Source organism: Dendronephthya gigantea, unplaced genomic scaffold (assembly GCF_004324835.1).
Source record: "Dendronephthya gigantea isolate DGI-Jeju-01 unplaced genomic scaffold, DenGig_1.0 000204F, whole genome shotgun sequence".
NCBI classification, from domain to species: domain Eukaryota; kingdom Metazoa; phylum Cnidaria; class Anthozoa; order Malacalcyonacea; family Nephtheidae; genus Dendronephthya; species Dendronephthya gigantea.
Genome location: NW_021163214.1, coordinates 125,151 through 149,090, shown reverse-complemented (window position 1 = coordinate 149,090; position 23,940 = coordinate 125,151). Strand labels below are relative to the sequence as shown.

Sequence of the window (23,940 nt, the reverse complement as noted above, 5' to 3'; positions counted from 1 at the left end):
CAAATAGCATTGAGATATACGACGCTCATATGGGCATGGGTTTTATTATGACCGGTCCAGTCTGGTCCATATGGTTGGTTAGCAAACTGGCATTATATATTTGACTGATCGCATCTATATGGATAATCTAATTACTGTACACGTCAAATACCGACATACCGTCGCAATCACTGGTAATCGAGTATATACAGTATATATCTTCGGATTAGAAATCAAGCATTTATCTGAAATCTAAAACGAAACAATATACTGGGAACAAACCAATAAAGAAAAAGCGTGAGCTGAACGAAGAATGAAAAGTTTAATTAAGAGTGGGTCGATCGAGTCAGGGAGTTGACAGAGTTATAATCGGTATAGAATAACTACATCAGAACAAAGGGATTGAACAAAGGGAACAATGTCTCGAGACAATGGAAAAAATGTGTACGAGCTACAGTAGGTGGTCCAAAAATAGTGGCCCCCCATAAATAGTAAAACCTTCGGTTATTAGTCATAATATGGGAAGAGTCTCTAACAAATCATGTCTGGTTGTGTATATTCAATCGGTTTAATACATTTTTATTCAAAATTTGGATTTCGAGAAATAGATCAATTTTTTATTTATCTTATGGAAATTGTATAATAAATTGTGGAAGGTGCTTTATTTATTTTGTTGCTTTGTTCATACTTTATAAGCTGTTCATTTTTTTAAAAGAAGCGAGCAAGGTAAGAATTATTTAACAAATGCAGAAGCTTTTTGAACCTCCGTTAAACATTTTTCTGCTAGTTTTATCTACTATTGTTAGAGGTAATATCTTACTTTCTTGTAGACATTTGGATCGCTATAGAATCGCCAAGCATTGTGATCAGTGAGGTAAGTTGTTTATATATATATATATATATATAATAGATATATATATATATATATATATATATATATATATATATATATACACATAATTATTTTGGCTATTTGACAGCCTAATTCCAGGTGGCAGACGCGTAAGCTTGATTTTATGCTGAAAATGCTGAAATTTTATGCATTTCTTGATTAATCGGTCGGATTCAAATTGTTGTGCGCATGCGCGTTTATGATTTCTTGTCCGTGAGTTTAGTTTGGGTGTTGCGTGTCTTCTTTGAGTGCTTAGATATCGACAAAATTTCGATAAAACCAGATTTAGTATAATATGCCATACATGCAAACATTTTACATATATGTAAAGAATTAATGCATGGAACACATGTATATAATAATATAGCTATTTCAGACTGTAGTCTTTTAGACTTGAAGATAGTGAAATTTTCATTGCTCAATTATTTATCCTGTAATATAATTGTACGTGTTTGTGGGTGTTTCACGTGTGTGCATGGGCGTTTCTTTCGCGTTCGGACTTTGGTGTTTGTGTGGCACACTTTAACTGATAATTAAGATATATAACTGTATTTAAACGATTTTGGTGTGTGTATCCATGTATCCTTTTGAATTTCAATTGCTAAGATACGATTAACATATATACGAAATCTATAGGGCCTAGTTCAAACGTCGCATTTTGGTTGAGTGGAATGCAATTCAAACAATAGATAATGAGATGGTAATGAGATTGAATATACAGGGTGAATCTAAAAAATTGACACATTTGAAATTCAAATTTGCCACACAACGGCTGTAATGTGACAGAAATTGCTTAAAATATCTCATGGGTATACGAAGCATATGAAATAAGTGAACCCATTAACTCAACTAAAACATAAAGTTTGTTCCCTTTGGAAGTTAAAATGTAGAGTTCTTGAACTAAAATACCAGTATAACCTGTCCGAAATACAACAGGACCGGTCTGCCATATATATAAATCGCTAAAGAAAGAGAAGCAGCGCGGACTGCGTGCATTTTGATGAAATAGAAATTCCGGCGATTTTGACTCGTGCATTGAAACGAGGAACGTGGAAAGGGGAAATGGGATGGCGATATGTCCCGGAACTTCGTCCTTGAAATAAAATCCGAAAATATAATGGAAGGCTTCGAAATTTTCGCGTGTTTCTTTGTTGGCAGAGCCATAGGCATAGCATGCCATTACTTTCTGGCATGCAGTCTCAAATATATAGATCACGTTGCAAGTTGTGTGGTTCTACTGTATTTAAAGACTCTGCAAATGAGGGCCATACATGCTAATGTTATTATACCTGCAAACCGCTGAATATCCTAATCTGACATACTTTAATTGTCTATACCTACATAAAAGAGAATATTGATCAACACAATTGTTCAGAGCTCAGATTATCTGCGATTTATCCCAATTTTATACGGAGCGAAGGCCAAATACTAAACAATATAAAATAACGGGAAAATATTGAGAGCAATTCATGCAACAATATCACATCTATACAACTTGCTAAGGACGCCAGTCAAGCTATAGCAATTCCCGTCGAAATTCAAATGCGAATGAATTTGACCAGCAGGGTTTCGACGTATCGGTCTTAATACAATGCATAAAATTCAAAAGCTTATATTCTTTTATACTTTAAACATTCTAGCGTATCGAAACTATATCACGAGCTTTGCGAAGGTGAGTTCCAGCTTCAGGTTATACTTCAATCGTTATTTTGTTGACTGTACATGTATCATCCTATTTAATTGAAGCTCATTGAATCTGTACGAGTTGCGAATTTGCCTAAAAGAATATCCTAGTCCAGACCAATATTATGTGTAGTATTTACTTCCTCCTTCGTTATCAATGCAAAATCATTACGACAGCTTCACCCAAACATATATGATCGTCTTAGATATAGGAACGTTTATCTTTATAATATTATTATAATATAATAAGTAGGATTGTTTGCGGAAACAGATTTTATATCCTGGAGAAGATTGCGAGAAAATATTAAGAATGATTTTAGATTATTTTGTTGAAAACATGCGACCTTTTGAGGGAAATATTTGCAATTATAACTTGTATACGATGGCTTGATTTATATATAACAATATATGCCTAAAGACTTATCATCTCATTAATTTGTTTGATAATCCGTTAAATGTTAGTTTGTCTGTAACTCTGTCCTTGTGTTATATGTGCAAAGGAGTTATTTAATTTTCACGTGCGAAATCTTAAAATCATCGTTCGTATATTGTTGATGTCAAATGCGAAACTACCAGACGTTAAGTGCTGTAATTTACATGAAAATTAATATACTAAAGATTATCATTGATCGGGCGATCTTTGGTCTTTGCTAACAATAATACTCTACAGATCATACTATTCTTAATGAGCTTTAAATAATCTCGCCTATTTTCAACGTATGCATGGTCAATGTTTCTGCAAATATTATTTCTCCCGTTATATATAAGTAATGTACGCATGTATATTATTACAGTAATTTTTTTACTTGTATATCAATGGGAAAAGTAAATAACCAAGATAGACGTCTCCGTTTTCAAGCCACGGAAGTAAGGCAGAGATCGGCAGAGGTAGGATGAAAAGTGTTGAATTCTAAAAACCCCCTGGTAGTTTACCAGAATGTTTACACAATTTAAACGGTTAGTTTCATGATTTATGAAGGTAAATACGGGTAAATACCACATTATTTTTCTCTGGCCGAAAGCTACATGGACTGACGGCGCGATGAAAATAATTATACAAAAAATGTATGCAATTTTCTGCAAATAGAAAGGCTAAACAGGACAAAAATAACTGAAATTTTAACTTGCATGAGACGAGCACTGTTTACCCCCTTTAGGTTAATGAATAATGCACAACTGACTTAACCTGAATGTGCGGGGGTGTGATTTGTATAATTGCAAGCATGGAGTGCGTAATACAGGAAACTAAATACTCTACGCCCACTATAACGTGTCTTAAAGCCGGAACATATTTATTGTAGATTTTGAAAGATCATCGCAGATGAGAAGGTATAGGAAAAATCGTAACACAATGCATTATAATGTGGTCATATTTTGGGTCATCTTTTGCCCTTGTATTTCAAATAACCTGAAGCTATGATTTATGAGAATTACCGCTTATTTTATAAAATAAATGAGCCATCCTTTTATAAATTTGCAGCTACGATTTGTAGTGAGAGATGGCGGATATATCTCGATATCCGATGTTTTTGATCGCCATAATATCTGCGAAGTATGAAAGATAAACAAATTTTGTAAAAAGGCTCTGCAAGAAGTATAAATCTCCTTTTTAACAAAACAGAAATAATTTTTTTGCTATATCCCTTTAATCCCTGTTTACGCTTGCCGGCGATTTTTGCTTCGATTTTATTGCGATTTCCTTCTTTTCATGGATGTGAACAAGTAAATTAGTTGCTGTTGTTCAAGTAAGAGCTCTTATACATCAGAACATCCACATATGTCAAAAGACATTCCGCACATATGTCAAAAGAGGAAAATCGCACTTAAAATCGCAACAAAAATCGCATGCAAGTGTAAACGGGCCTTTAGTTTCAAAAATATTTAAATCTCTCGACTCTTAGTGACCCAAACGTCGGAGAAAAGACCTTAAATTAAATTATACAGTATATGCAGAAATTATGACATACCGTCGCTTGATACCCGTACTAATAAATTTCCGTTTGTCTTATACAGACATGGGCAAAATTAGCCGAGTTTTGTTCTACTTATCCTCGCAAGTTGGCAAATGCCTCATCTAAAAGGTAGTGTATACATTATGAATAAAAGAAAAGTGTCCTCCATACTGGGTATACATAACCCGTAGTCCACATTTCAACAATTGTTCTGATGTGGAAATATTTAATCGTAAAAATTATGTATATTTCATTGATATGGATCGGTCAGTGCAGCTCTATTTTTATTTTTTGGTGATGTACAGAACATTGAGCGTGCATGATCGAGCATCATGTTGGCTAAAAATTTCTTGATTATTCCGTCATTTTTCATTGTCGAAATATATGTATGCCATTGGTGCGGTTTGACCAGCACTTGGTGGCTTTTCTCATGCTCTTATTAAAAAAATCTTCGATATCCCGCTTCCCGCAAATTACAGGCAACGAAAGGCTTGATATGGGTTAAATACTTCCCCATGCCAAGAGTAAGAATAGTTTGTAAAAAAAAAGATTTTCATATGTAAATCAGCAAAAATATGTTCCCTATCGGATTTTGTCTGAAAATTCATTGGCAGTTCGTGAAACTGTTTGTTACAATTTTATGAAAGTTCCTAAAAAACTTGTAGAGCATATGCTTGAAATTATCCTATTTCCTTATCAATTTGATTCCGGATAGAAACGTCAAAGATGACGTGATTTGTTTCATATTTTATTGTGTGTGAAAACACTCTTTGACAATGTCTCCAAACAATGTTCCCCCTAAAATTCTTCTTTCTTCTAAATCATGCAAATAACCCATCCATATAGGTAACAGTGAAGCAGAAATTGAATATATCTTCTATTCAAACGCCACTCATATCTCGTATATTCCCGTTAATGGTGGAAAACCTAAAGCCTTTGTGTCTTCACCAAGCGCGAGCCTTGGTTATGACGTAATAAAATACCGTCTTTGGTATAGAGCAGATGTTAAACTGTACAACCAAATTGATCAAGTGATTTAAAACTGTGGCGGTTCCTTCAGTTTTGGCCCATTTTCGGTTGATGCATGAATCAAAGTATCTATACCTAACGGATGATAATTTTAAACCTTAAAGGATTGATTACAACGGAAATAACTACAAAATGTGCTGTGTCACCAAACAATGATTCAGGGATTTGCGAGTCGACACTTATAACAGGTAGGGACAGTTAGTGGTGCGACGCTGTTAATAGGTATTCTGCTTTTGTGGTAACGCAGATGTAGTACAATTAGACCTAAATCTAAAGAGATACGGCAAATCTGCATCTCAATATCACAAAAATAACGAATTTTTTCTGATGAACTATTTCTAACTGTGTACAAAAGCAGTGAGCATTTAAGCAGTGATCAGTAAGCACGTAAACTAGATGGATATAATATATCTGCCTAACATCCATTCACTTAAAGTCACTCTCCAAATTTAGATCGATATTTTCACCACTGATCTTACGAACAATCGAAATCTCATCCGGTACAGTCTTGCAGATGGAACTGATCAAACTCTTCACGATAGTATCACAGGAATCGGCACTCATCTCGTTCTTGATACCGTGAATAAAACCGTATATTGGGTTCTTTTTACATCCGATTCAAATTATAAGATATTGAAAACAACGTACGATGGTCAGACTTCACAGATTGGAACAGATCAATCAGGAGGCATCACAACTGTGGACATTGCAGACGGAAATGGGTATTATTATGTCCTCGATTCAACAACATCACAAATTTTCAAATATGATAAATCGACAGATACAATGGCTGCTAAGATCTCGCTTTCGACAGAAGCAACACGAATCGTTATTGCGGCCGGTAAGTGACAAACGAGTCAGTCGCTTTTTCAAATTGTTTTTTAGCATCTCAGTTTATTTTGCAAAGTTGAAATGAATTTCTTATGAGAACAAGATTTTCTTATAGCTTATCCATTTTGTGGTAGTTTATATCATCTTCATCGTATTATGTGATCGTGACACGAGCATTTTACGCCATTTTATTTTACGTTGTTCGTAAAATAAAATGGCGTAAAATAAAAATGGCGTCAATTGTCACTCGCCTATTATAGCTATAGCTAGATATAGTACCTATAGTAATAGACCTTTTCCCTTCTAGCTTTCAAGCGCACAATGCGTGACAGTAGTTGATTATCAAGGTCAATTTGAGTTGTGATTTCGCCATGTTCCGGAGCGATTTAGTTTAACAAAGAAGCATTTCTTACAAACAAAATCGCTTCCAAGCAGAGCGATATCGCAACTCAAAATTGGTTGATAATCAACTACCGTCACGCATTGCGCGCTTAAAAGCTAAAAGGGGAAAAGTCTATTGGTGAATACAATCTCCTTGGATTACTTTCAGGGGATGAAATATAAAACATATTTTAAATATGAATTCCCATAGGTTGTATTTTGGAACATTACATAAAACTAGCCATCCACACAAAAATGAACAGTTTGAAAACAAATTTAACACATGTGCCTCTCACTTCCACAGATGTCAATGAATGCCTGGATGACCCATGTGATCGAAAAGCAAACTGTACAAACATTGTGGGTTCGTACATTTGTGAATGTCGGAATGGTTACGAAGGAAACGGAATAAATTGTACAGGTGAGTCTTGGTTTCATCCGAAAAGCATTAACTGATTGGAATGGTCAAATTCTCGTGCATTTTCTTTTTTTTAAAAGTGGGAGGGGTGGTCAAATATTAATATATTCACGTTCAGCATTATTAGTTTCTTTTGTTTTAACGATCTTCTAACATGAATACATGAATATTTCCCTCCCCCCCACATAACGATACTCTGCGGTGTAGGGTCGCAGCTCCACGCAAAAATAATTTTCATTGGCTGACTTTACAATACATTTCTGTTTCAACCTATAGCATAACTTCGCTCTTTAGAAAGCATAGAAAAGCATTATCCAATTGGACGAAAGCTTCCGGGCACTGCGACATGTCCCTTCTGCGGCCCCTGATGGCAACAAACGAATGCAAAAAGCTAAACTTCTTAATGTTTTTTTCCCCTGTTTAAGCCATGATTTTCTGTTAGTTATTCTAGGCACATACTGTTATTGATTGGTTTAATTTCCTCCAATGGTTTTGTTGATAGTCCATTTGTTAGTCGTGGCAGTCGATCGTTATACCCATAAGTTGTGTGATCCTATTTTAAGACGTTAATGAATGTACTGGCGAAAATTATTGTTCTTCAAATGCTGCCTGTGAGAATAATATCGGATCATATGAGTGTACTTGTAATGAGGGATATATAGGAAGTGGAACCGAATGTGGTTAGTATGATGTTTTGTATTTTGCATTATATGCTTTGTCCTATTTAATTACAATTCAGCAAAGAATAGAGCGTTTTTGTAATATTACGAAGAAAATAACGATTCATTGACATGTATGACATGTATGACGTAGGAACAAACTTTCAGTTGCAGGGTTATATTTACAAAATTGTTATGCGTTACAAAACTGTCAATATATAGTTTTGCCGAATATGCCTACTCGCTACATTCCTCTTTTGGCAATCAAGTTTTAACATATTCTATACCACATGAAAAATCATTGGACATCTTGTTTCTCTCCCTGCAGACGACATTGATGAATGTACTGGGCCATCGCAGAGATGTACAGGTGCTGGTCAATCGTGTACCAATTTTCCAGGAGCCTATCGTTGCCACTGCATTAGTCCAAGACAACAAATTATCGATGGCGCATGTTTCGGTAGGTCTTCAATGATTTAATGTGAGTCGTTTATAACATCAGCCGTTTGCTATATCATTATTCACCGATGTTGAGTGGGTTGCACAAAATATTTCGCCTCTGTGTTCACCGCTACTGCAGATAAACCAACGCATATTGACGACATTGCCACAGACTTATGCGGATGTGTGAACATTTATTTTCATTTCCTGAAGCATCCATCATGCAGTTCCAATCATGACATTTCAGGAAATAGGCATATCTTTGACAATGGTGCGCTGTTATACCTTTTTACCGTTTAGTCTCACTGAATACTGGAATTATAGTAAAACCTTGACGATCAACTTGGTTCATTTTGACCTGATATTTTGTTTAAACGCATTCTTATAGCAATATGATAAAAACGATACTATAATCATATCTACTATGTAATTAGAATTACCATTTGCCAACTATATACTACGTGCTACAATAAAAATCATCGCGTTGCAATTAAACGTGTAAATCTAAACTTATTTCGTATGAAATTGACCTTGTATTCTTTTTAGATATTCAGGCTTCAATTGAAGGTCAATTTCGAATTATAAATCTCAAATACGATTCGTCCTACGATAATCAGCAAAGCAGGAAATACTATGATTTTACTCAAGAATTAATCATCCAGGTACGCAAGACGTTTATATTTTGAATAAATAATGTGATAATGTTAGGCACGCACTATTACCTTGAAGGTACTGTACTACCTGAAACGATTGTCCCATTATAAATATTGGGCCTAAAATTTTAAGACCTAATTTTAAGATACAGCTATAATATCATATGAATATAATATCGCAAAAGTGATTATTGAAATTACTTGCCTCTGATTGGTCGAGAGACCTCGGATTATTCCGCGATAATCACCTAAGCGGATTTTTTGAAATGGCGGCGAGTTGTCTTTGTCAAAGTGAAAGATGAAGGAATGCGTTATTTTGACAAAAATAATATACATATAAAAGATGTGAAATAATTAGGCATAAAATTATTTTCAAAGTAAAAACTACTATGTAGAACGCTTTTCAACTTTTTTTTGCAAAAAATGTTTTACTTGAATCACTGTGAAACGATGGAGATATTTGTTGACGTTTGTAAAACATGTATTTTTTACAACAGATTTGATTTTTCAAAAAATCACCTTTGTAATTATACTAAAACAATTATATTCACATCTGGCTCGATGAATCTTGCTGAATAATTGGCGAATAATTGTTAAATATATGCCATGTACGTGTTTCCTTAGGTTAGCTTTGATGCTTGATACTGTACTTGATATTAATTATTTAGCTGACAAATTTGTACACAAGGACAGAGAAGCTACGTTTTATCTTCCAGGAAATCATAATTTTACGATTATTGTAAGTGTTCATCTTTCTCAAACTTTTCTTTATTATTTTCCTTGAAGTCAACACGTATGGTGCATTTCCGGCGTTAGCGTTTGCGCGAATTATGTTAATCAGGTGTAGTTTTCCTAATGGTGTGTAAGAATGTCATTTACATCGTATAAAACAATGAAAACTGAATTAAAGAGTAAAATGTACGTTTCTAATTATCTGGATTTCACCAATTTTGAGTGCTGATCTTGAGCATAACCAATTAAGAGAAGAAGTCTAAATATTTCGAAGGATTGCATGCTAAATTTTATCAATTCTTATTAAGTTAAAAATGAAATAGGTTGAAAAGAGGTTTGTAAAAAACAATATATATGAATCGCATTGTCAAGTTGTTTTTTTATTCACAAAGTCCGGGTTCCGTTGGCTTCGATTATCTGGCAACATTCAATGATACAAAAGGAATAAACAATGAAAATGTTCGGGAAGAGTTGGCCAGTTCTTTCAACGTTACAGGAAGTGGCACGTTTCTTGGGAAAAACCTTCAAATTAGCAAGAGCACAAATATTACTCAAGTGAAAAGCCTTTTTACTGTTAAAGGTAAAATGCGTGAATAGGTAAATATTAATGTTGTTCGTATTAAATCACCAATATTACAAATAGACCGGTAATGACATCGCCATTTTCCCTAAATAATAGTAAAAAGTTTGACAAAGTTTGACAAAGGTAAAACGCTTTTGTGGTATTGCACGAAAATTTAAATCAGAAAATTACTGTACAAAAAAAGCACTCCGGCATTGATCGTTGCATTTCTGAGGAAAATTTGGATATGTCTATAATTATAAAAATGCTATTAACTTTGAACGCCAATATCTCCGTGAATTTTTAGGTAAAATAAAATTGTAATAAACCAAAATCTAAGTTAACGTTCCTATTATAAATACAATATAATTAAGTTTATTTTAGTGCAACGCTGGTTACAAAGTTCTTATCAATCAAACAGGAGTACTGTTTTTAGGACACCAGGCAGGATACATTGATTTCTTTTTCTTTTACATGTCAGATTATGATGAATGCAATCCACAAAATAAAATCCATACGCCAGACTGTGGTTTCAATGCAACGTGCATAAACACAGACACAAGCTACGATTGTGTTTGCCATTCTGGGTTTGAAAAAAATCATACCGGTTGTATGGGTAGGTAGCTAACATTATAACATGTGATGACGTGACCTCAAAAGCAGCTAAGAAATTGTTAACCAAATTATCACATCATAAATACCAGACCAATGATCTGTACACTAAAGGTGTAATTCAAATTACGTTTAAGATATTGACGAATGTGATAGAAGAACTCACAATTGCCATAAAAATGCTATTTGCATTAATTATCATGGCTCTTTCAAGTGTTTTTGCAAGACAGGGTATCATAGAAATGGAACTAATTGCCAAGGTTTGTTTTTTTTCACACATACCACGATTTTAACTCAATGACTATATTAAATTACTATTTAACCTGGGTGAAATTTGGACGGTAAAAGTAAAACGAACCACCTTTTTAGATAAGAATGAATGTGTTCATGAGGATCACAATTGCCACGATAATGCAACGTGCATAAATAATGATGGCTCGTTTCACTGTATTTGTGATTCTGGATTCACAGGAAATGGAACTCACTGTAAAGGTTAGTGAATTATGATTCAAACAGTCCACTGCTTATCGGTACACTTCCATTTCGCCTTTTAAGAATGAAAGAATAATGGAGTGGTGCGCTGTCATCATGTATATAAAATAATTAAATTACACTAATTTTAAGATGTGGACGAGTGTTCTGAAAGCGAAAGTGTTTGCCATGGAAGCGCGACATGTACAAATATCATAGGATCTTTCCATTGTGCTTGTAATTTGGGATACCGTGGAAATGGATCTTATTGCGAGGGTATGTTAGAATCTATTCTCATTCGTGTATTATTGCACCAGCCATACCTTGACCATGCAGCTAACAACCCTAAGTCCCTAATCTTCTGATTTTCAAATTACTATTTGTCTTGTCACTATGAACACATGCATTATTATTGAACGAGCGTGGTTTTTGACGAGTGAGCCTTCGCTGGCGGTTCAATGTTTTAGATATTGACGAATGTGCAGAAGGGAATCACAATTGTCACAGCAATGCAACATGCACTGATAATGACGGCTCTTTTAACTGCATATGTAGCATCGGTTTCACTGGAAATGGAACTTATTGTAAAGGTCAGTTCACTGTTTTTGATGTAGGCTAAAAATTGAACTTTTAATTGCGGATTGCAGTATGTGTCATTGTCTAGCACACCTGGAATCAGGCGTCGACTACATGAATTGCGTTTTAGTACAGTTGATTTTAGAATTATTGCCATTCATTTTCATCACGAACTATTTAAATGAAACATGAAAGTACGTGCATTAACCGAGCGTGCCTTTTGTGAACTGGCAAATACCCGATTTTTTAAGTCAACGTGCCTGTGAACCTTTGTAAAAAATACAATACTGGGAAAAGTCTCCATTGTTCAGCAATTAGCTACAACGTTTTATTTCCTACCACTTCGTAGAATGTATTTTGTGCTATCAGGTCTTGTAATAAATTACCAGGGTGAAAAGCCCATTTATTAGAATGGAGGTTAAGCTATTCTCAAAATAGATCTAGGTTATGTTGAGACCGTAGCTTATTATAGATATTTACAAATTAGGTATTTTCTTATTATTTCTAGACGTCGATGAGTGTTTGGAGTACAGTGGGTCTTGTCATTCTGCTGCCACATGTGGAAATATAATAGGTTCTTTTCAATGCACATGTAATTCTGGGTATACCGGAAACGGAAAGTTTTGTGAAGGTGGGCATGTATGTAGTATCTTACAGCTACTAACAATTGCCTTTGGACTAATAACTTAAAATTATATGTTCTGGTATTAGTTCCGAAATTAGAACAATAATTGGGGGGGATGTTGTTTATTACATTTATTCTGTTCTGCTCGACGGATTCATTTTGTAAGTGCAATATCTTAAAAAAGAGAAATCCGTGCGGCAGAACTGAATATGTGAATAAACAATTATCGTCGTAGTCTCGGCCCTGTCAGGTATGTTTATACACGAGTTTAAAAAAGAGACAATCTTAACTGAATATGTCATTGTTAACTAAACGTAGCACTAGCAGTGACTAAATGTAACTGCATGAAGGTTTGGCTTTGAATTATATTAACTGAATCCATAAGTTGCTATGAACACGTCCAAACCAAAAACCAAGATGGCCGTCACTGACATAACATATCTGGAAAGAGTAGTTTCTTCAATACCATTTTATGTATTCTTCATTATAAAAATAAAGATTTATGAATTTATCATATTCTCAATGATTGAAACTAATTATCAAGTTTTATTTCTCTAGATATAAATGAATGTTCTGATCCTCCAACCAAGTGTACCATTAAAGGTCAAACGTGTATCAATTATCCAGGAGCATACAAGTGTCGCTGCACAAGTCCGAAAGAACAGTTTGTTAATGACAAATGTGTTGGTATGTATGTACACTGTATAATAATGTTTCCGGATAGCTATTCTGTGGTTTTATACCGAGGAAAACCATCGATCTTAACAGGAAAAAAACCTTTCGAAATATTTTTCTGGCTTCCTTATTTCTCGGTAACCAATGATTGTTATCTCATAATGATAAATTTTTTAAAATTTTGAAAAATTGGGCATGTTTTTATTGAATTCTACCAAAATTCGCGGTATTTCTGCTGATATCAGTGATAAGCCGGCGATTGGCACTCATGGCTAGGGTATTTTCTGCCAATTCATTCTCTGTCCCATCGAAAATATTAGGGAAATTTAGAACGAGGACGTGAACGTCAAAAACTACGTAAAAATGGCGAATAAATGACGTCGTGGGACTATACATACGGACATGCCATTTCACGTCGTCTTTGACGCTCATGCACGTCCTCGTGCTAAATTTCCCCACTATCTAAGCCCGAACATCTGCAGTCTCCTATACAGAAATTTCGTTTTTATGGAAGATGGTCAGGATGTAAACATTGGGTCCATTGTTGTAGACAACGACCGGCGTGCTCGATTTTTGAAGTTTCGAAGCTATATAAAAAAAACTTAGACGAATTACATGATTGTACACAAGTAACTGTCTTTACTGCATCCTTAAATTAATATGCTACTTTTTTTTATTTTTTGAATCTTTACTAGACATCGCAGCGTCTATTCAAGGTCGAATGCGGATTATAAATCGTAATTTCATCCTGGCTTACAATGATTTGACAAGCTTGGAGTTCTTCGAATTTGAGAAAGAATTCATTGAGGAGGTACGAATTTATTTTCACATGAATACAGGTACCAACTAGAAATACATGCATGCAAAATGTCCGGGCCTATTTAAAGCAATTAACATTGGTTTTTGTTCGAAAGTAGTGAAAGCATTGGTTCTGGTAACTATATTGTATAATCGCCTTCGAGTGGAATAAATAATATTCTCTACCTATATAGTACAACTAGCTCGAACTATCGAATTCAGCTATAAAAGTCCGGCCTACAAAACGTTTTAAGACTTCAGCGAAAATTTTAATTGTCCTTTTTACCAGATTTACTTTAAACTTAGTTGGAAATAATATTTTTTTCCAATTCAATTTAATTAATTTTTACGAAATTGGTAAATAACATCAAAGAGTTGCCATATACATTTGTTGATAAATCCACCTATTAAATTTCCAATTTTCATGCTTTAAAATACAAATATTACCCATTCGAAATCGTAGATTTTTTCCACCCATTTGAATCTTTTTTCTCTGCCAAAGCATCTTTTAAATCCCCTTTCAATCAGCTTTATACGAGTCAATTTTCTGCAGATTTTCAAGATGATCCAAGTTTGAAATATTTTAAAAAAGTGCTAAGTTATGCTGACGGGAAACAAAATTTTAGAATTAGCTAATCACACATTCGAAACATTTGCTAGTTACCAGATTCGACTCGCGTTGTATGCGCATAATTATAACGTACAATTGAAGCACATAATTATTCAAGGCATAAAATACAGGTTCAGTCACTCACAAGAAGAATGAGATACAATAAATTTTGGCTCATCCACCATTTAAGCTAAACGCCTTTCGAACAACCGGCCCCCAACCGTTGGGATAACGCTACTGTGACTATTTAACAAATAATAATTTGCGTTCACTTACCATGTAGCTCACAAAGTGAATATTAAATTTAGTTAACACGTGTTTTCATGAGGACATCTACACTACGCTTTACATTCCAAGGAGCCTTCGTTACACGAATATTGTAAGTCCTAACATTTTCATAATTATTTACATTATTTTTATTTATTTATTTTATTCGACAACACGAGCACGTTGTGATTCCAGTTTTTATGTCACTGGACTCTCTCAAGCCAGGTTCACCTGAAATTGTCGTGAATAAATTATCTTCATTTTTCACCAATGAGAAATAGTAATCTATTTCATAACACGCATCACTCAAGCTCAGTTAAATTTAAGATTGGGAATAATTTTCGATAGGTGCGGCACTAGCCAAGCGGATGGAGCTTCTCCGGCAAGCACTCCGCGTATAAACTGAGCATGAATGGCGTAATCTGTGTTACACGCCCTTCTTTTATGTTCCGCATGTCTAACACACGTGGCTATTTCCTTCCAATCACAAGCAGAGCATTGTTATGGTAAATTTAAACTTTGCATATTATTATACGTGTTGTGAATAGTCAGGAGACTCAGGGCGTAAATTTGTCTTTCTTTCTGTATCCAAATCGGTCATTGTTGGCTGCACACACACGGAAGCAACCCTGACATGTTCATGACACTGGCGCAATTCAAAGGAAACGAGCCATTACGCTTCAGAGTGCTTTCTACTCTTATTTCGCGGAAATTCAATCACATGCATGCATGTCCATCCGTCTGTATATTTTAAACAACAGTTTAACCTCTGAAACTAAAGAAAATAGAAAAAAGTTTGATATTTCTCCTTCATACCATGTTAAGATGCTGCATAAAGCATTAAAAAATCTCGACGTTTTGACCTGCGGGAATTCGTCATCAAAGCCTAGGCATTCTAAATATGAGCCTTTTAGTTTCCTGCAGGCCTAGGTTAAACGTCGCATTTTGGTCGCGTCGAATGCAATTCAAACAACAGATAATGAGATGATAAATCTCATTAAGCTTCGTTATCATCTAATTATCTATTGTTCGAATTGCATTCGACGCGACCAAAATGCGACGTTTGGCCTAGGCCGAAAAGAAATTTCCCCTTTTTAGAATACACCACCTCGACATTCGTGTGAATCTCCGGCTTTTATCCGACTATTGTTTTCTGATATGGCACATAGCTACATTGGCGTATTCTTGTGTTTCAAAGTCATTTTACCAGATTGCTTAGGAAACAAAAGGCCGATACGCTTCGGTTCAATGCAGTTTTGTATAATTTTCTGTCCATTGTTCTCGTTTAAAATTGGACAATGTCATAGGGGCTGCTTGCATGAGCTCGGCTACCCAAGATTTAATGAGGGGTAAAATTATGACTTAGCTTTGAAGAATTAAAATGAGTAAATAACATGATCCTGGTAGTCATCGATCCTAATGGTAGCATGTGATTGAGATAGATAAAGATATGTTTAGTTATTGAGTATCCGAAAATGATCTCACGCTTCGTTAAATCTTTGGTAACCGGGATCATGTGAACAGTCCCTTGGTTTGAATGTGAAAAAAAAATGCAAAAATTGTAATTTTAAAACGTAAGGAAAACATGTAGGAACGGAAATGGTAGTATATATTTCTGAACCATTGATGTACGGATGGCTTCAATTACGGAATGCTTCAATTTTTTAGCCTTTGTTTAATTCTTTGTCTAATACATTGTCATTGCAGCAATGGATCTGTTGGTATAGACTACGTTGCCGGATTCAACAATGCAACAGGACTGAGTAGTGAAAAACTACGACAGGAAATGTCGAAGGCATTAAATATTTCAAACAGCGGCGCATTTCTTGGCAGTGTCCTCAAGATTAGCGAGATGACAACTCTCGCGCAATTGGAACCTCAAATAGCAGAGTTGTTTACCTTCAAAGGTTAGCTGCAGTCCCTATCAGTAGCGTAGCCAGCCTGTCGATTTGTCCCGCTATGCTAATATTTTGGGGTATTCACTGACTGTGAACACAATAGATTTCTAAAGACATGAATGATTATAATAACTCGAAATTGACACATAGCCGGACAAAATCGTCAGGCTGGCTACGCCACTGGTCCCTATTACATAGAGGTTATTCAATTGTGACTTAATTACCTTATATAAACAAGGGGGAATTTCCCTTTAGACCAATCAGCAAGTTTATCAATCCGTTGACCAATTTCAGTAAACCAAACCCATTGCACAAATCTTGATTACTTCCTCTACAAAGATTCACTATTCGCCACATGAAGTATTTAAAATTTAGCAATTCTGATTGGCTTTGCCTGAAAATGTAAACAAATCGTGCCTATTGGGTTTAAAACGAAACTCCTCCTTGCTTCTTATAGAGAGGTGATGAACTTTAAATCACCAGAAAATGAGCTTTAATACGTCAATTGTCTGTGATATAGCATGAGAGCGATTTTTAGTACCTAAACTTATGGGCAAAGAAAAGATATTGCTTCAACTGCAAAGTTATTGTTCCAAAAGCATCCATAAAAAATGCATGTAGAATAAATGGTAGACCATTTATTGGGTATGAAATCAACTCAACAGCTTGCAGCATTTTATACACAGATTACGACGAGTGCTCTTTAGCAAATATCCATGTACCTGTTTGTGGGAACAACACAAGATGTATCAACACAAATACAAGTTATTACTGTGCCTGTGTTGAGGGATTTTTTCGCAAGAATGGCACTGATTGTTTATCATGTAAGTGTAAATATTACTTACACGGCTTTTTCTTCTGTGCATGAAAATTGTGTTAATATTATAATGTGTTAAACAACAGAATTTCAACTAAAAGGATGATAAATATATGCATACATGCTTGGCTTGTTTAATATTTGCTTGTCATCTGCTGAATTTTCACAGAATAAATAAAAAATAGCTCATTAGTTCATTTCAAAAGAATATTTCTATACAACTGCAAATTTTTCGCTAGCGAACTATTCTTTGCATGTGGAGATCGGTAACATAATTTTTATAGTGTTGTACATCAAGAATATGCACGCATCATTTTGCACGCCATTATATATATATATGTATTTTCATCAAGCTGTTAGCATGCATAATCATTGAACGTTGTAAATGAGCCATTTCTCTACATATTAACTTCTTTTCGTACAAGACTTTGATACTGGTTTCATAAAATATTTCCAGCAATATAACTAACTAACCTTATTTTTTTTATTATAAGCGTTCAATACAGTAAAAAAAGATGACGTTAATGTCGTCAGGAATCTGATGATTGTGGTCCTTGTATGGATTTGTGTGTGCCTTACGACCGCTGTAATTCTTACTTTTATTGCTGGATATTGGTAAGGTCATGTAACTCAAACTTTTTTTTCGTCTGCTTTCCTTTAAGACCGTATTTATGACTTCAACCAAAAGTCAGGGACGAAACTACAGGGTGTATCAAAAAAAATGTCCCAAATGTAAAAATTCCGTTTTTCAGGATATTTTGCAGAATTTGGCAATTTTTTGTGTTTCTAGAGATAGTTAAGACTTATCTGGTATACCTAGGCCAAGTTTGGTTTTTCATTAACAAAATTATGTTACCGGGGGGGTGGTTCGTTTCCACTGATTTTGAGAGGGCTTGCGCGCGAAAATGTGAAGCTGAAATTGAGATATTATTTAGCTGTCTAAAAGTAGGAAAGCTTTTTAATAAACTGTCAAAGTTTCAGAAAATTTAATGCATACTGGGAGCAACGCGCGACCCCTATAAAGGTGACAAATATTTCATTGCGCGCAGTCGATTAAATGCATCGTTGATTTTAGCGTGACCGATCTCATACAAGGTGGGCAAATGAATAAATTAAAGCGAGAAACTGAACACATAAACAAAGCGATTTATACGTGATGTTAATCCTCAGCATGTCCACCATTTCATTCTAAGCAAACTACGGCTTGTCTGAGCATACTAAACACTGAACAGCGAACCATTTGTCTGTCCATTCGCCTAGATTTGCCGGTTGTAGCGTAGGCGATTTGCAAGAAAGAATTTCGAACGAAATGGATAATTTGAGACAGGACAGACAAATGTGGTTCGGCGTTCAGTGTTTACCATGCTCAGACGAGCCGCAGTTTGCTTAGAAAGAAATGGTAGAAATGTTGAGGATTAAAATCAAGAATAAAAATCTTGTTATTAAATCGCTTCGTCTTCTTGTTCAGTTTCTCGCTTTAATTTATTCATTTGCCCATGCAGCCTTGCATTAGATCAGTCACGCTAAAATCAACCATGCATTTAATCCACTGCGCGCAATGAAATATTTGTCACTTTTAGGGGTCGCGCGTTGCTCCCAGTTTGCATTATTTTTCCTGAAACTTTGACAGTTTATTAAAAAGCTTTCCTACTTTTAGACAGCTAAATAATATCTCAATTTCAGCTTCACATTTTTGCGCGCAAGCTGTCTCAATATCAGTGGAAAGGAACACCCCCCCCCCCGGTAGCATAATTTTGTTAATGAAAAACCAAACTTGGCCTAGGTATACCAGATAAGTCTTAACTATCTCTAGGAACACAAAAAATTGCCAAATTCTGCAAAATATCCTGAAAAACGGAAATTTTACATTTGGGACATTTTTTTTGATACACCCTGTAGAACGATAATTGAGGGAAGGGGGGTTAATTTATATAGTCAGACTGCCCGACAGATTTCTTTTGTAAATGAAATAGCTTACAAAAAAATCCGTCTGGCAGAACTAAATATATAAATAAACACTCCCCAATTGTCGTTCTAGTTTCGGCCCTGCCAAAGGTGGTGCACATTCTTTTCGATTGGAATATTTTCTTCTGTTGGCGTCGATGAACCTCTAAGCTTTCAAATTTGGTTTAACAATTGTGCGACGATGTACAAAAATTTGGCGTTTCAACTAAATACAAATTTTCTTCGTCAAGAGAGTCATATTTTAATTTAATTTTTCAATATATTTTTTTTGCTAAGAAATTAAGGCACTTAATTACAATGTGGCTATTCAATTTTTTTATTTTAAACCTTGAAAACTTTCAATAAAATAAATGAACCAAAAAATCATTATAGCAGCCTTATGAATCTAAAGCCGATAATAATTTTGCCGTGTAATTTTGTCTTTAGCATGAGGTGCAGCAAAAAACATCAAATGCAATTTAAGACAGAATTGAACTTCACACCAGATACTGTCACTTCTCCAGTATACAGAACACGCCCTGTCATGGAAAACTATTATGAAGACAACGAGTAACTATAAGAATTGGCAGTGGCGGATCTAAGAGTGTGCAGAATAAATTGATTTAAAGATTCTTTACAAATCTATAACCAAGAGCGTTGTTATTAAAGTGCTTTGAATTTAAAATTAATCTCTGTAATTTATTCCGCACACCTTCAGATCCGCCACTGAGAATTGCCAACAGATTTTTATCCATCAGTCCAGTTGGGGAGGATGTCAGGCTGTATATTTGCACAACGATCTTAACTTTAATGAAATAGTCGCGCTTATATTAGATAAGCGCTTTGTTAAACGTAATGAAGATCTCTGCCATCTTTGATTAGTAATTAACAAGAATCATTCGCCGAGAATGAGCCTGAATGAGCACGATTTAGCATCCGACTTTTTACATTAAGGCTGGATTTCCACTTCTAAAAAAATTGGTTCGTTAGCGAAATATTTGCATGTTTTCTTTTGAAATGTGGTAAGTCAAACCGAACTAATTTATTTTTGCTGTTCGCTAGTGAACTCTTTCTCCCAAAACTCATTATACCCTTAAAGTTTTTTTTATTATAAATTTTTAACAGTTTTCTGCATCCGAACTGCAGCTATAGGCTACCGGTAATAACAAGTTTATTTTTTTAACCGTAAAGTTATTGCCTTTTTCAAACAAAAAAAAAATACAGTTGTCTGTCTGTAGAGAAAGTTATAGAAATTGAAAATTAAATGTCTGTAGCCAGCAAAGAAACTAATTAAACATTTAATTTGTAGACTACGTCATGAAGTTGAGTGTTTTACAAGCCATTCTATAATTTAAATATAGAAAAAATTCACTTCAATGCATATCCTAGCCAGGTGAAATATAGCAAATAATGTTACCATAGCCATTAAATCATAACAAATCGATAAAAAAGCAAAATATTGACAGCTGAGAGGATCACAAGCAGGCTAAAGGAGTAACGCTCGCCGCACACGAGAGCTATCAGCTGAGCTAACAACCTCGCGGGCATTCCCCACACAAGGGAAACTTGCCTTTCGATGCAAATTCCTAACAAATTCTCGTGGGCAATCCACACACGAGAGAAATCAGTTAGGCCGGTTTTCCACTAGCGATATTTTTCGCGCGAATGGACATTTTTATTTTGTTCCAGAGCTCTCAATAGCAAACAACTAGTCCCGGGCTGGAACATTGAAAAGGCGTTAAGGAGAGTTTCAGTATATTCAAGGAACACTTGATTATGATCTTGTGTATACATCAGATGGAAGTGATCCTGTTCTGAGTGGTTACTCCGATGCAGATTGGGGTGGTGATTTAAAAACACGTCGTTCAACAACTAGATATGTTTTCCAAGTCGAGAAGAACACAGTAAGTTGGTGCGGTAATTCAGTAAACGACGAAATTGTGTGTCTAAGTCAACTACCAAAGCTGAATACGTTGCATTAAGCACTGCCTGCCAAGAAGGGATTTGGTTACGAAAATTGTTGGATGACATATATCTATGAAGCAACACGATCCTACTGTCATATTTGAAGATACTCAAGGTGCAATTCAAATGTCATAGAATCTAAAGCCACATTCACGTACAAAGCACATTGATGTTTCATATCATTATATGCGAGAGCAAGTTAACCAGAACACTGTGTCTGTGAAGTACTGTGCAAGAAAGTACATGTTAGCAGATAATATTAGAATGACTAAAGGACTGTCTAAGGTTCATTTTCAGAAACTTAGAGACATGTTGAGTGTTTTTGCTATAAAGAACTAATTTAAGTTAAAGTGCCTATATCAACCTCAGGGAAATAACCTACTTAGATAGATTAGACGATTTTAAGAACATTTGCAATATATTTGATATGTCGAAAATTTGATCTTCATGTACTTTTCGGGCCTCAAAGTTGGCTTTTTTCGTGTTTGACCGTGAGGTGCTGTGAGTGGGAACTAGTTGCCCTTTTTCACCGGAAGTGACGCACATTGGAGAACACGCTAATTTTGTAAACAAGAAACACGCTTTAGAATATAGAAATATTGCGGCAATAAACTACGAAATCTTGTAGTATATAAACTTTTTGGTTCGTTTTTCGCTAAAACGACGTAAAACGACGTGTTTCTTGTTTACAAAATTAGCGTGTTCCCCAATCTACGTCACTTCCGGTGAAAAAGGGCAACTAGTTCCCACTCACAGCACCTCACGGTCAAACACGAAAAAAGCCAACTTTGAGGCCCGAAAAGTACATGAAGATCAAATTTTCGACTCATCAAATATATTGCAAATGTTCTTAAAATCGTCTAATCCATCTATATAGGTTATTTCCCTGAGGTTGATATAGGCACTTTAAGACAAAGATTTTTGAACTTTAAAGTTGATTTATAAATTAGGTGTAATAATTAAGTGGGACTGTAAAGAAGTGATACTTTATATAAGCTAAGTTATAGCATTGTGCATGTAATGATCACACTCTAAGATCGTCAGTTCGAAGGTTAGTTCAAAGTTCAGTCATAGATGTCACCACGCGGTAAATGCCACGACAGTAAATGTAAGTAATTTACTTTAACTTTACTTGACTTCTTCATCTTCTATACCACATGTTTGTGCAACAAAAATTGCCGGAAGATTAAAACATTTTTTATCGGAATGGGCATGCCTTACCTCTGACAAGAGCATTCTAGACACTACCTCTCATTACCATACCGTATAGAGTTAATCGAGGGGGTACAACCGATTCAAAATCGTATTCCTAGCCTAATTTCCTTTTGAGTTTTCTGCCAGTGAGCAGCACATAATTGACCGTGAAGTCACAAAATTGTTGGAAAAAGAGGTCATAATACCCTCAGAGCCCGAAGATGGCGAATATATCTCAACTGTCTTTGTACGTCCCAAAAAGGACGGCAATCACCGTATGATCTTAAATCTCAAACGGCTTAATAGCCTTCTCGAGTACATGCATCAATTTAAGATGGGATACATTAGTGACCGGCATAAAATAATGCGGAAAGATTGTTATAACATCTGTATTTAAAAGATGCATTATATACCGTACCAATTGCCGAAGAGCACCAAAAGTTTTTAAAATTTTGTTGGCACGGTCACATGTACAAATTTACCTGTTCGCCTAATGGCTTGGGTTGTGCGCCTCGAGCTTTTACCAAGTTGTTGAAACCATTATTTGCAACACTTCGTAAATTAGGTCATGTTTGCTTTGGCTATATTGATGATACATATCTCCAAGGAGATACAATTGATGAATGCTCTAAAACAGTGGATGCTACAGTTAAGTTGGGTTTATTACACATCCAGACAAATCTGTCTTGGTACCCAGCGGCTGGTGTTTCTTGGGTTCATATTGGACTCATTGCTTATGATCGTGCGTTTAACACCTGAAAAGCCTATAAAAGTAAAAAACATGTGTTCAAAATTATTTTCGGCTACATTTCCTTCACTTCAGGCAATTGCTGAAGTAATCGGATTACTAGTGTCCAGTTTTCCTGGTGTTGCTAATGGTCCTTTGTATTACCGCGCGCTTGAGACAACTCTTGGGAGACAAAACTGCGACGTAGATAAATACGATCACATACACATTTCAAATACTAGTATATTTCGCTCCAAAACACACTTGCGACGACGAAAAATAAAAAAAACAACAATAACAAATCAAAACCTAGGCGAATTTTCAACCCCGTCGCTCATACCAGAGTAATAAAGAGCACGAATTTTACTGGGAAGAATCCCTACTGAATCAGCATAATTATATAAGAACTATAATATAGAAACTAGAAAAGGAAAGACCTTTTTTATTGAAATTATTAAAATCCACTATATTCAAATAAATACGGATATCAGAGAATTAAATTATCTGTAATAAATATAAGTCGTTATAAAATAAATATAAGTACAAGTA

At 35.2% G+C, this 23,940-nt stretch overlaps 1 protein-coding gene and 1 long non-coding RNA gene across 2 annotated transcripts; both read left to right on the top strand.

Annotated features, from left to right (window-relative positions):
• The first annotated feature begins 2,457 nt into the window (after positions 1-2,457).
• Positions 2,458-4,588, top strand: LOC114539501. Its single transcript, XR_003688890.1, has 4 exons — positions 2,458-2,543; positions 3,381-3,442; positions 3,856-3,883; positions 4,568-4,588. It is a non-coding gene; the product is annotated as an uncharacterized LOC114539501 (long non-coding RNA).
• A 1,029-nt stretch (positions 4,589-5,617) lies between these two features.
• On the top strand, positions 5,618-20,650 carry LOC114539521 (fibrillin-1-like). Its single transcript, XM_028560158.1, has 21 exons — positions 5,618-5,723; positions 6,050-6,376; positions 7,052-7,168; positions 7,729-7,845; positions 8,153-8,284; positions 8,812-8,927; positions 9,587-9,657; positions 10,043-10,230; positions 10,694-10,828; positions 10,962-11,084; positions 11,194-11,316; positions 11,449-11,571; positions 11,763-11,885; positions 12,380-12,502; positions 13,055-13,183; positions 13,867-13,982; positions 14,888-14,958; positions 16,554-16,753; positions 17,431-17,568; positions 18,056-18,176; positions 19,953-20,650. Exons 1-21 carry the CDS (start codon positions 5,618-5,620, stop codon positions 20,077-20,079), a joined length of 2,826 nt encoding a protein of 941 aa, XP_028415959.1. The 3' UTR covers positions 20,080-20,650.
• The last annotated feature ends 3,290 nt before the right edge of the window (positions 20,651-23,940 follow it).

Bases quoted from the DNA above. Each gene is read 5' to 3' on its own strand.
- LOC114539521 (XM_028560158.1), top strand. From the start codon at position 5,618: ATGATAATTTTAAACCTTAAAGGATTGATTACAACGGAAATAACTACA. The intron at 9,658-10,042 runs GTAAGTGTTCAT...TTATTCACAAAG, and splicing joins ATCATAATTTTACGATTATT to TCCGGGTTCCGTTGGCTTCG. The intron at 14,959-16,553 runs GTAAGTCCTAAC...TTGTCATTGCAG, and splicing joins GCCTTCGTTACACGAATATT to CAATGGATCTGTTGGTATAG.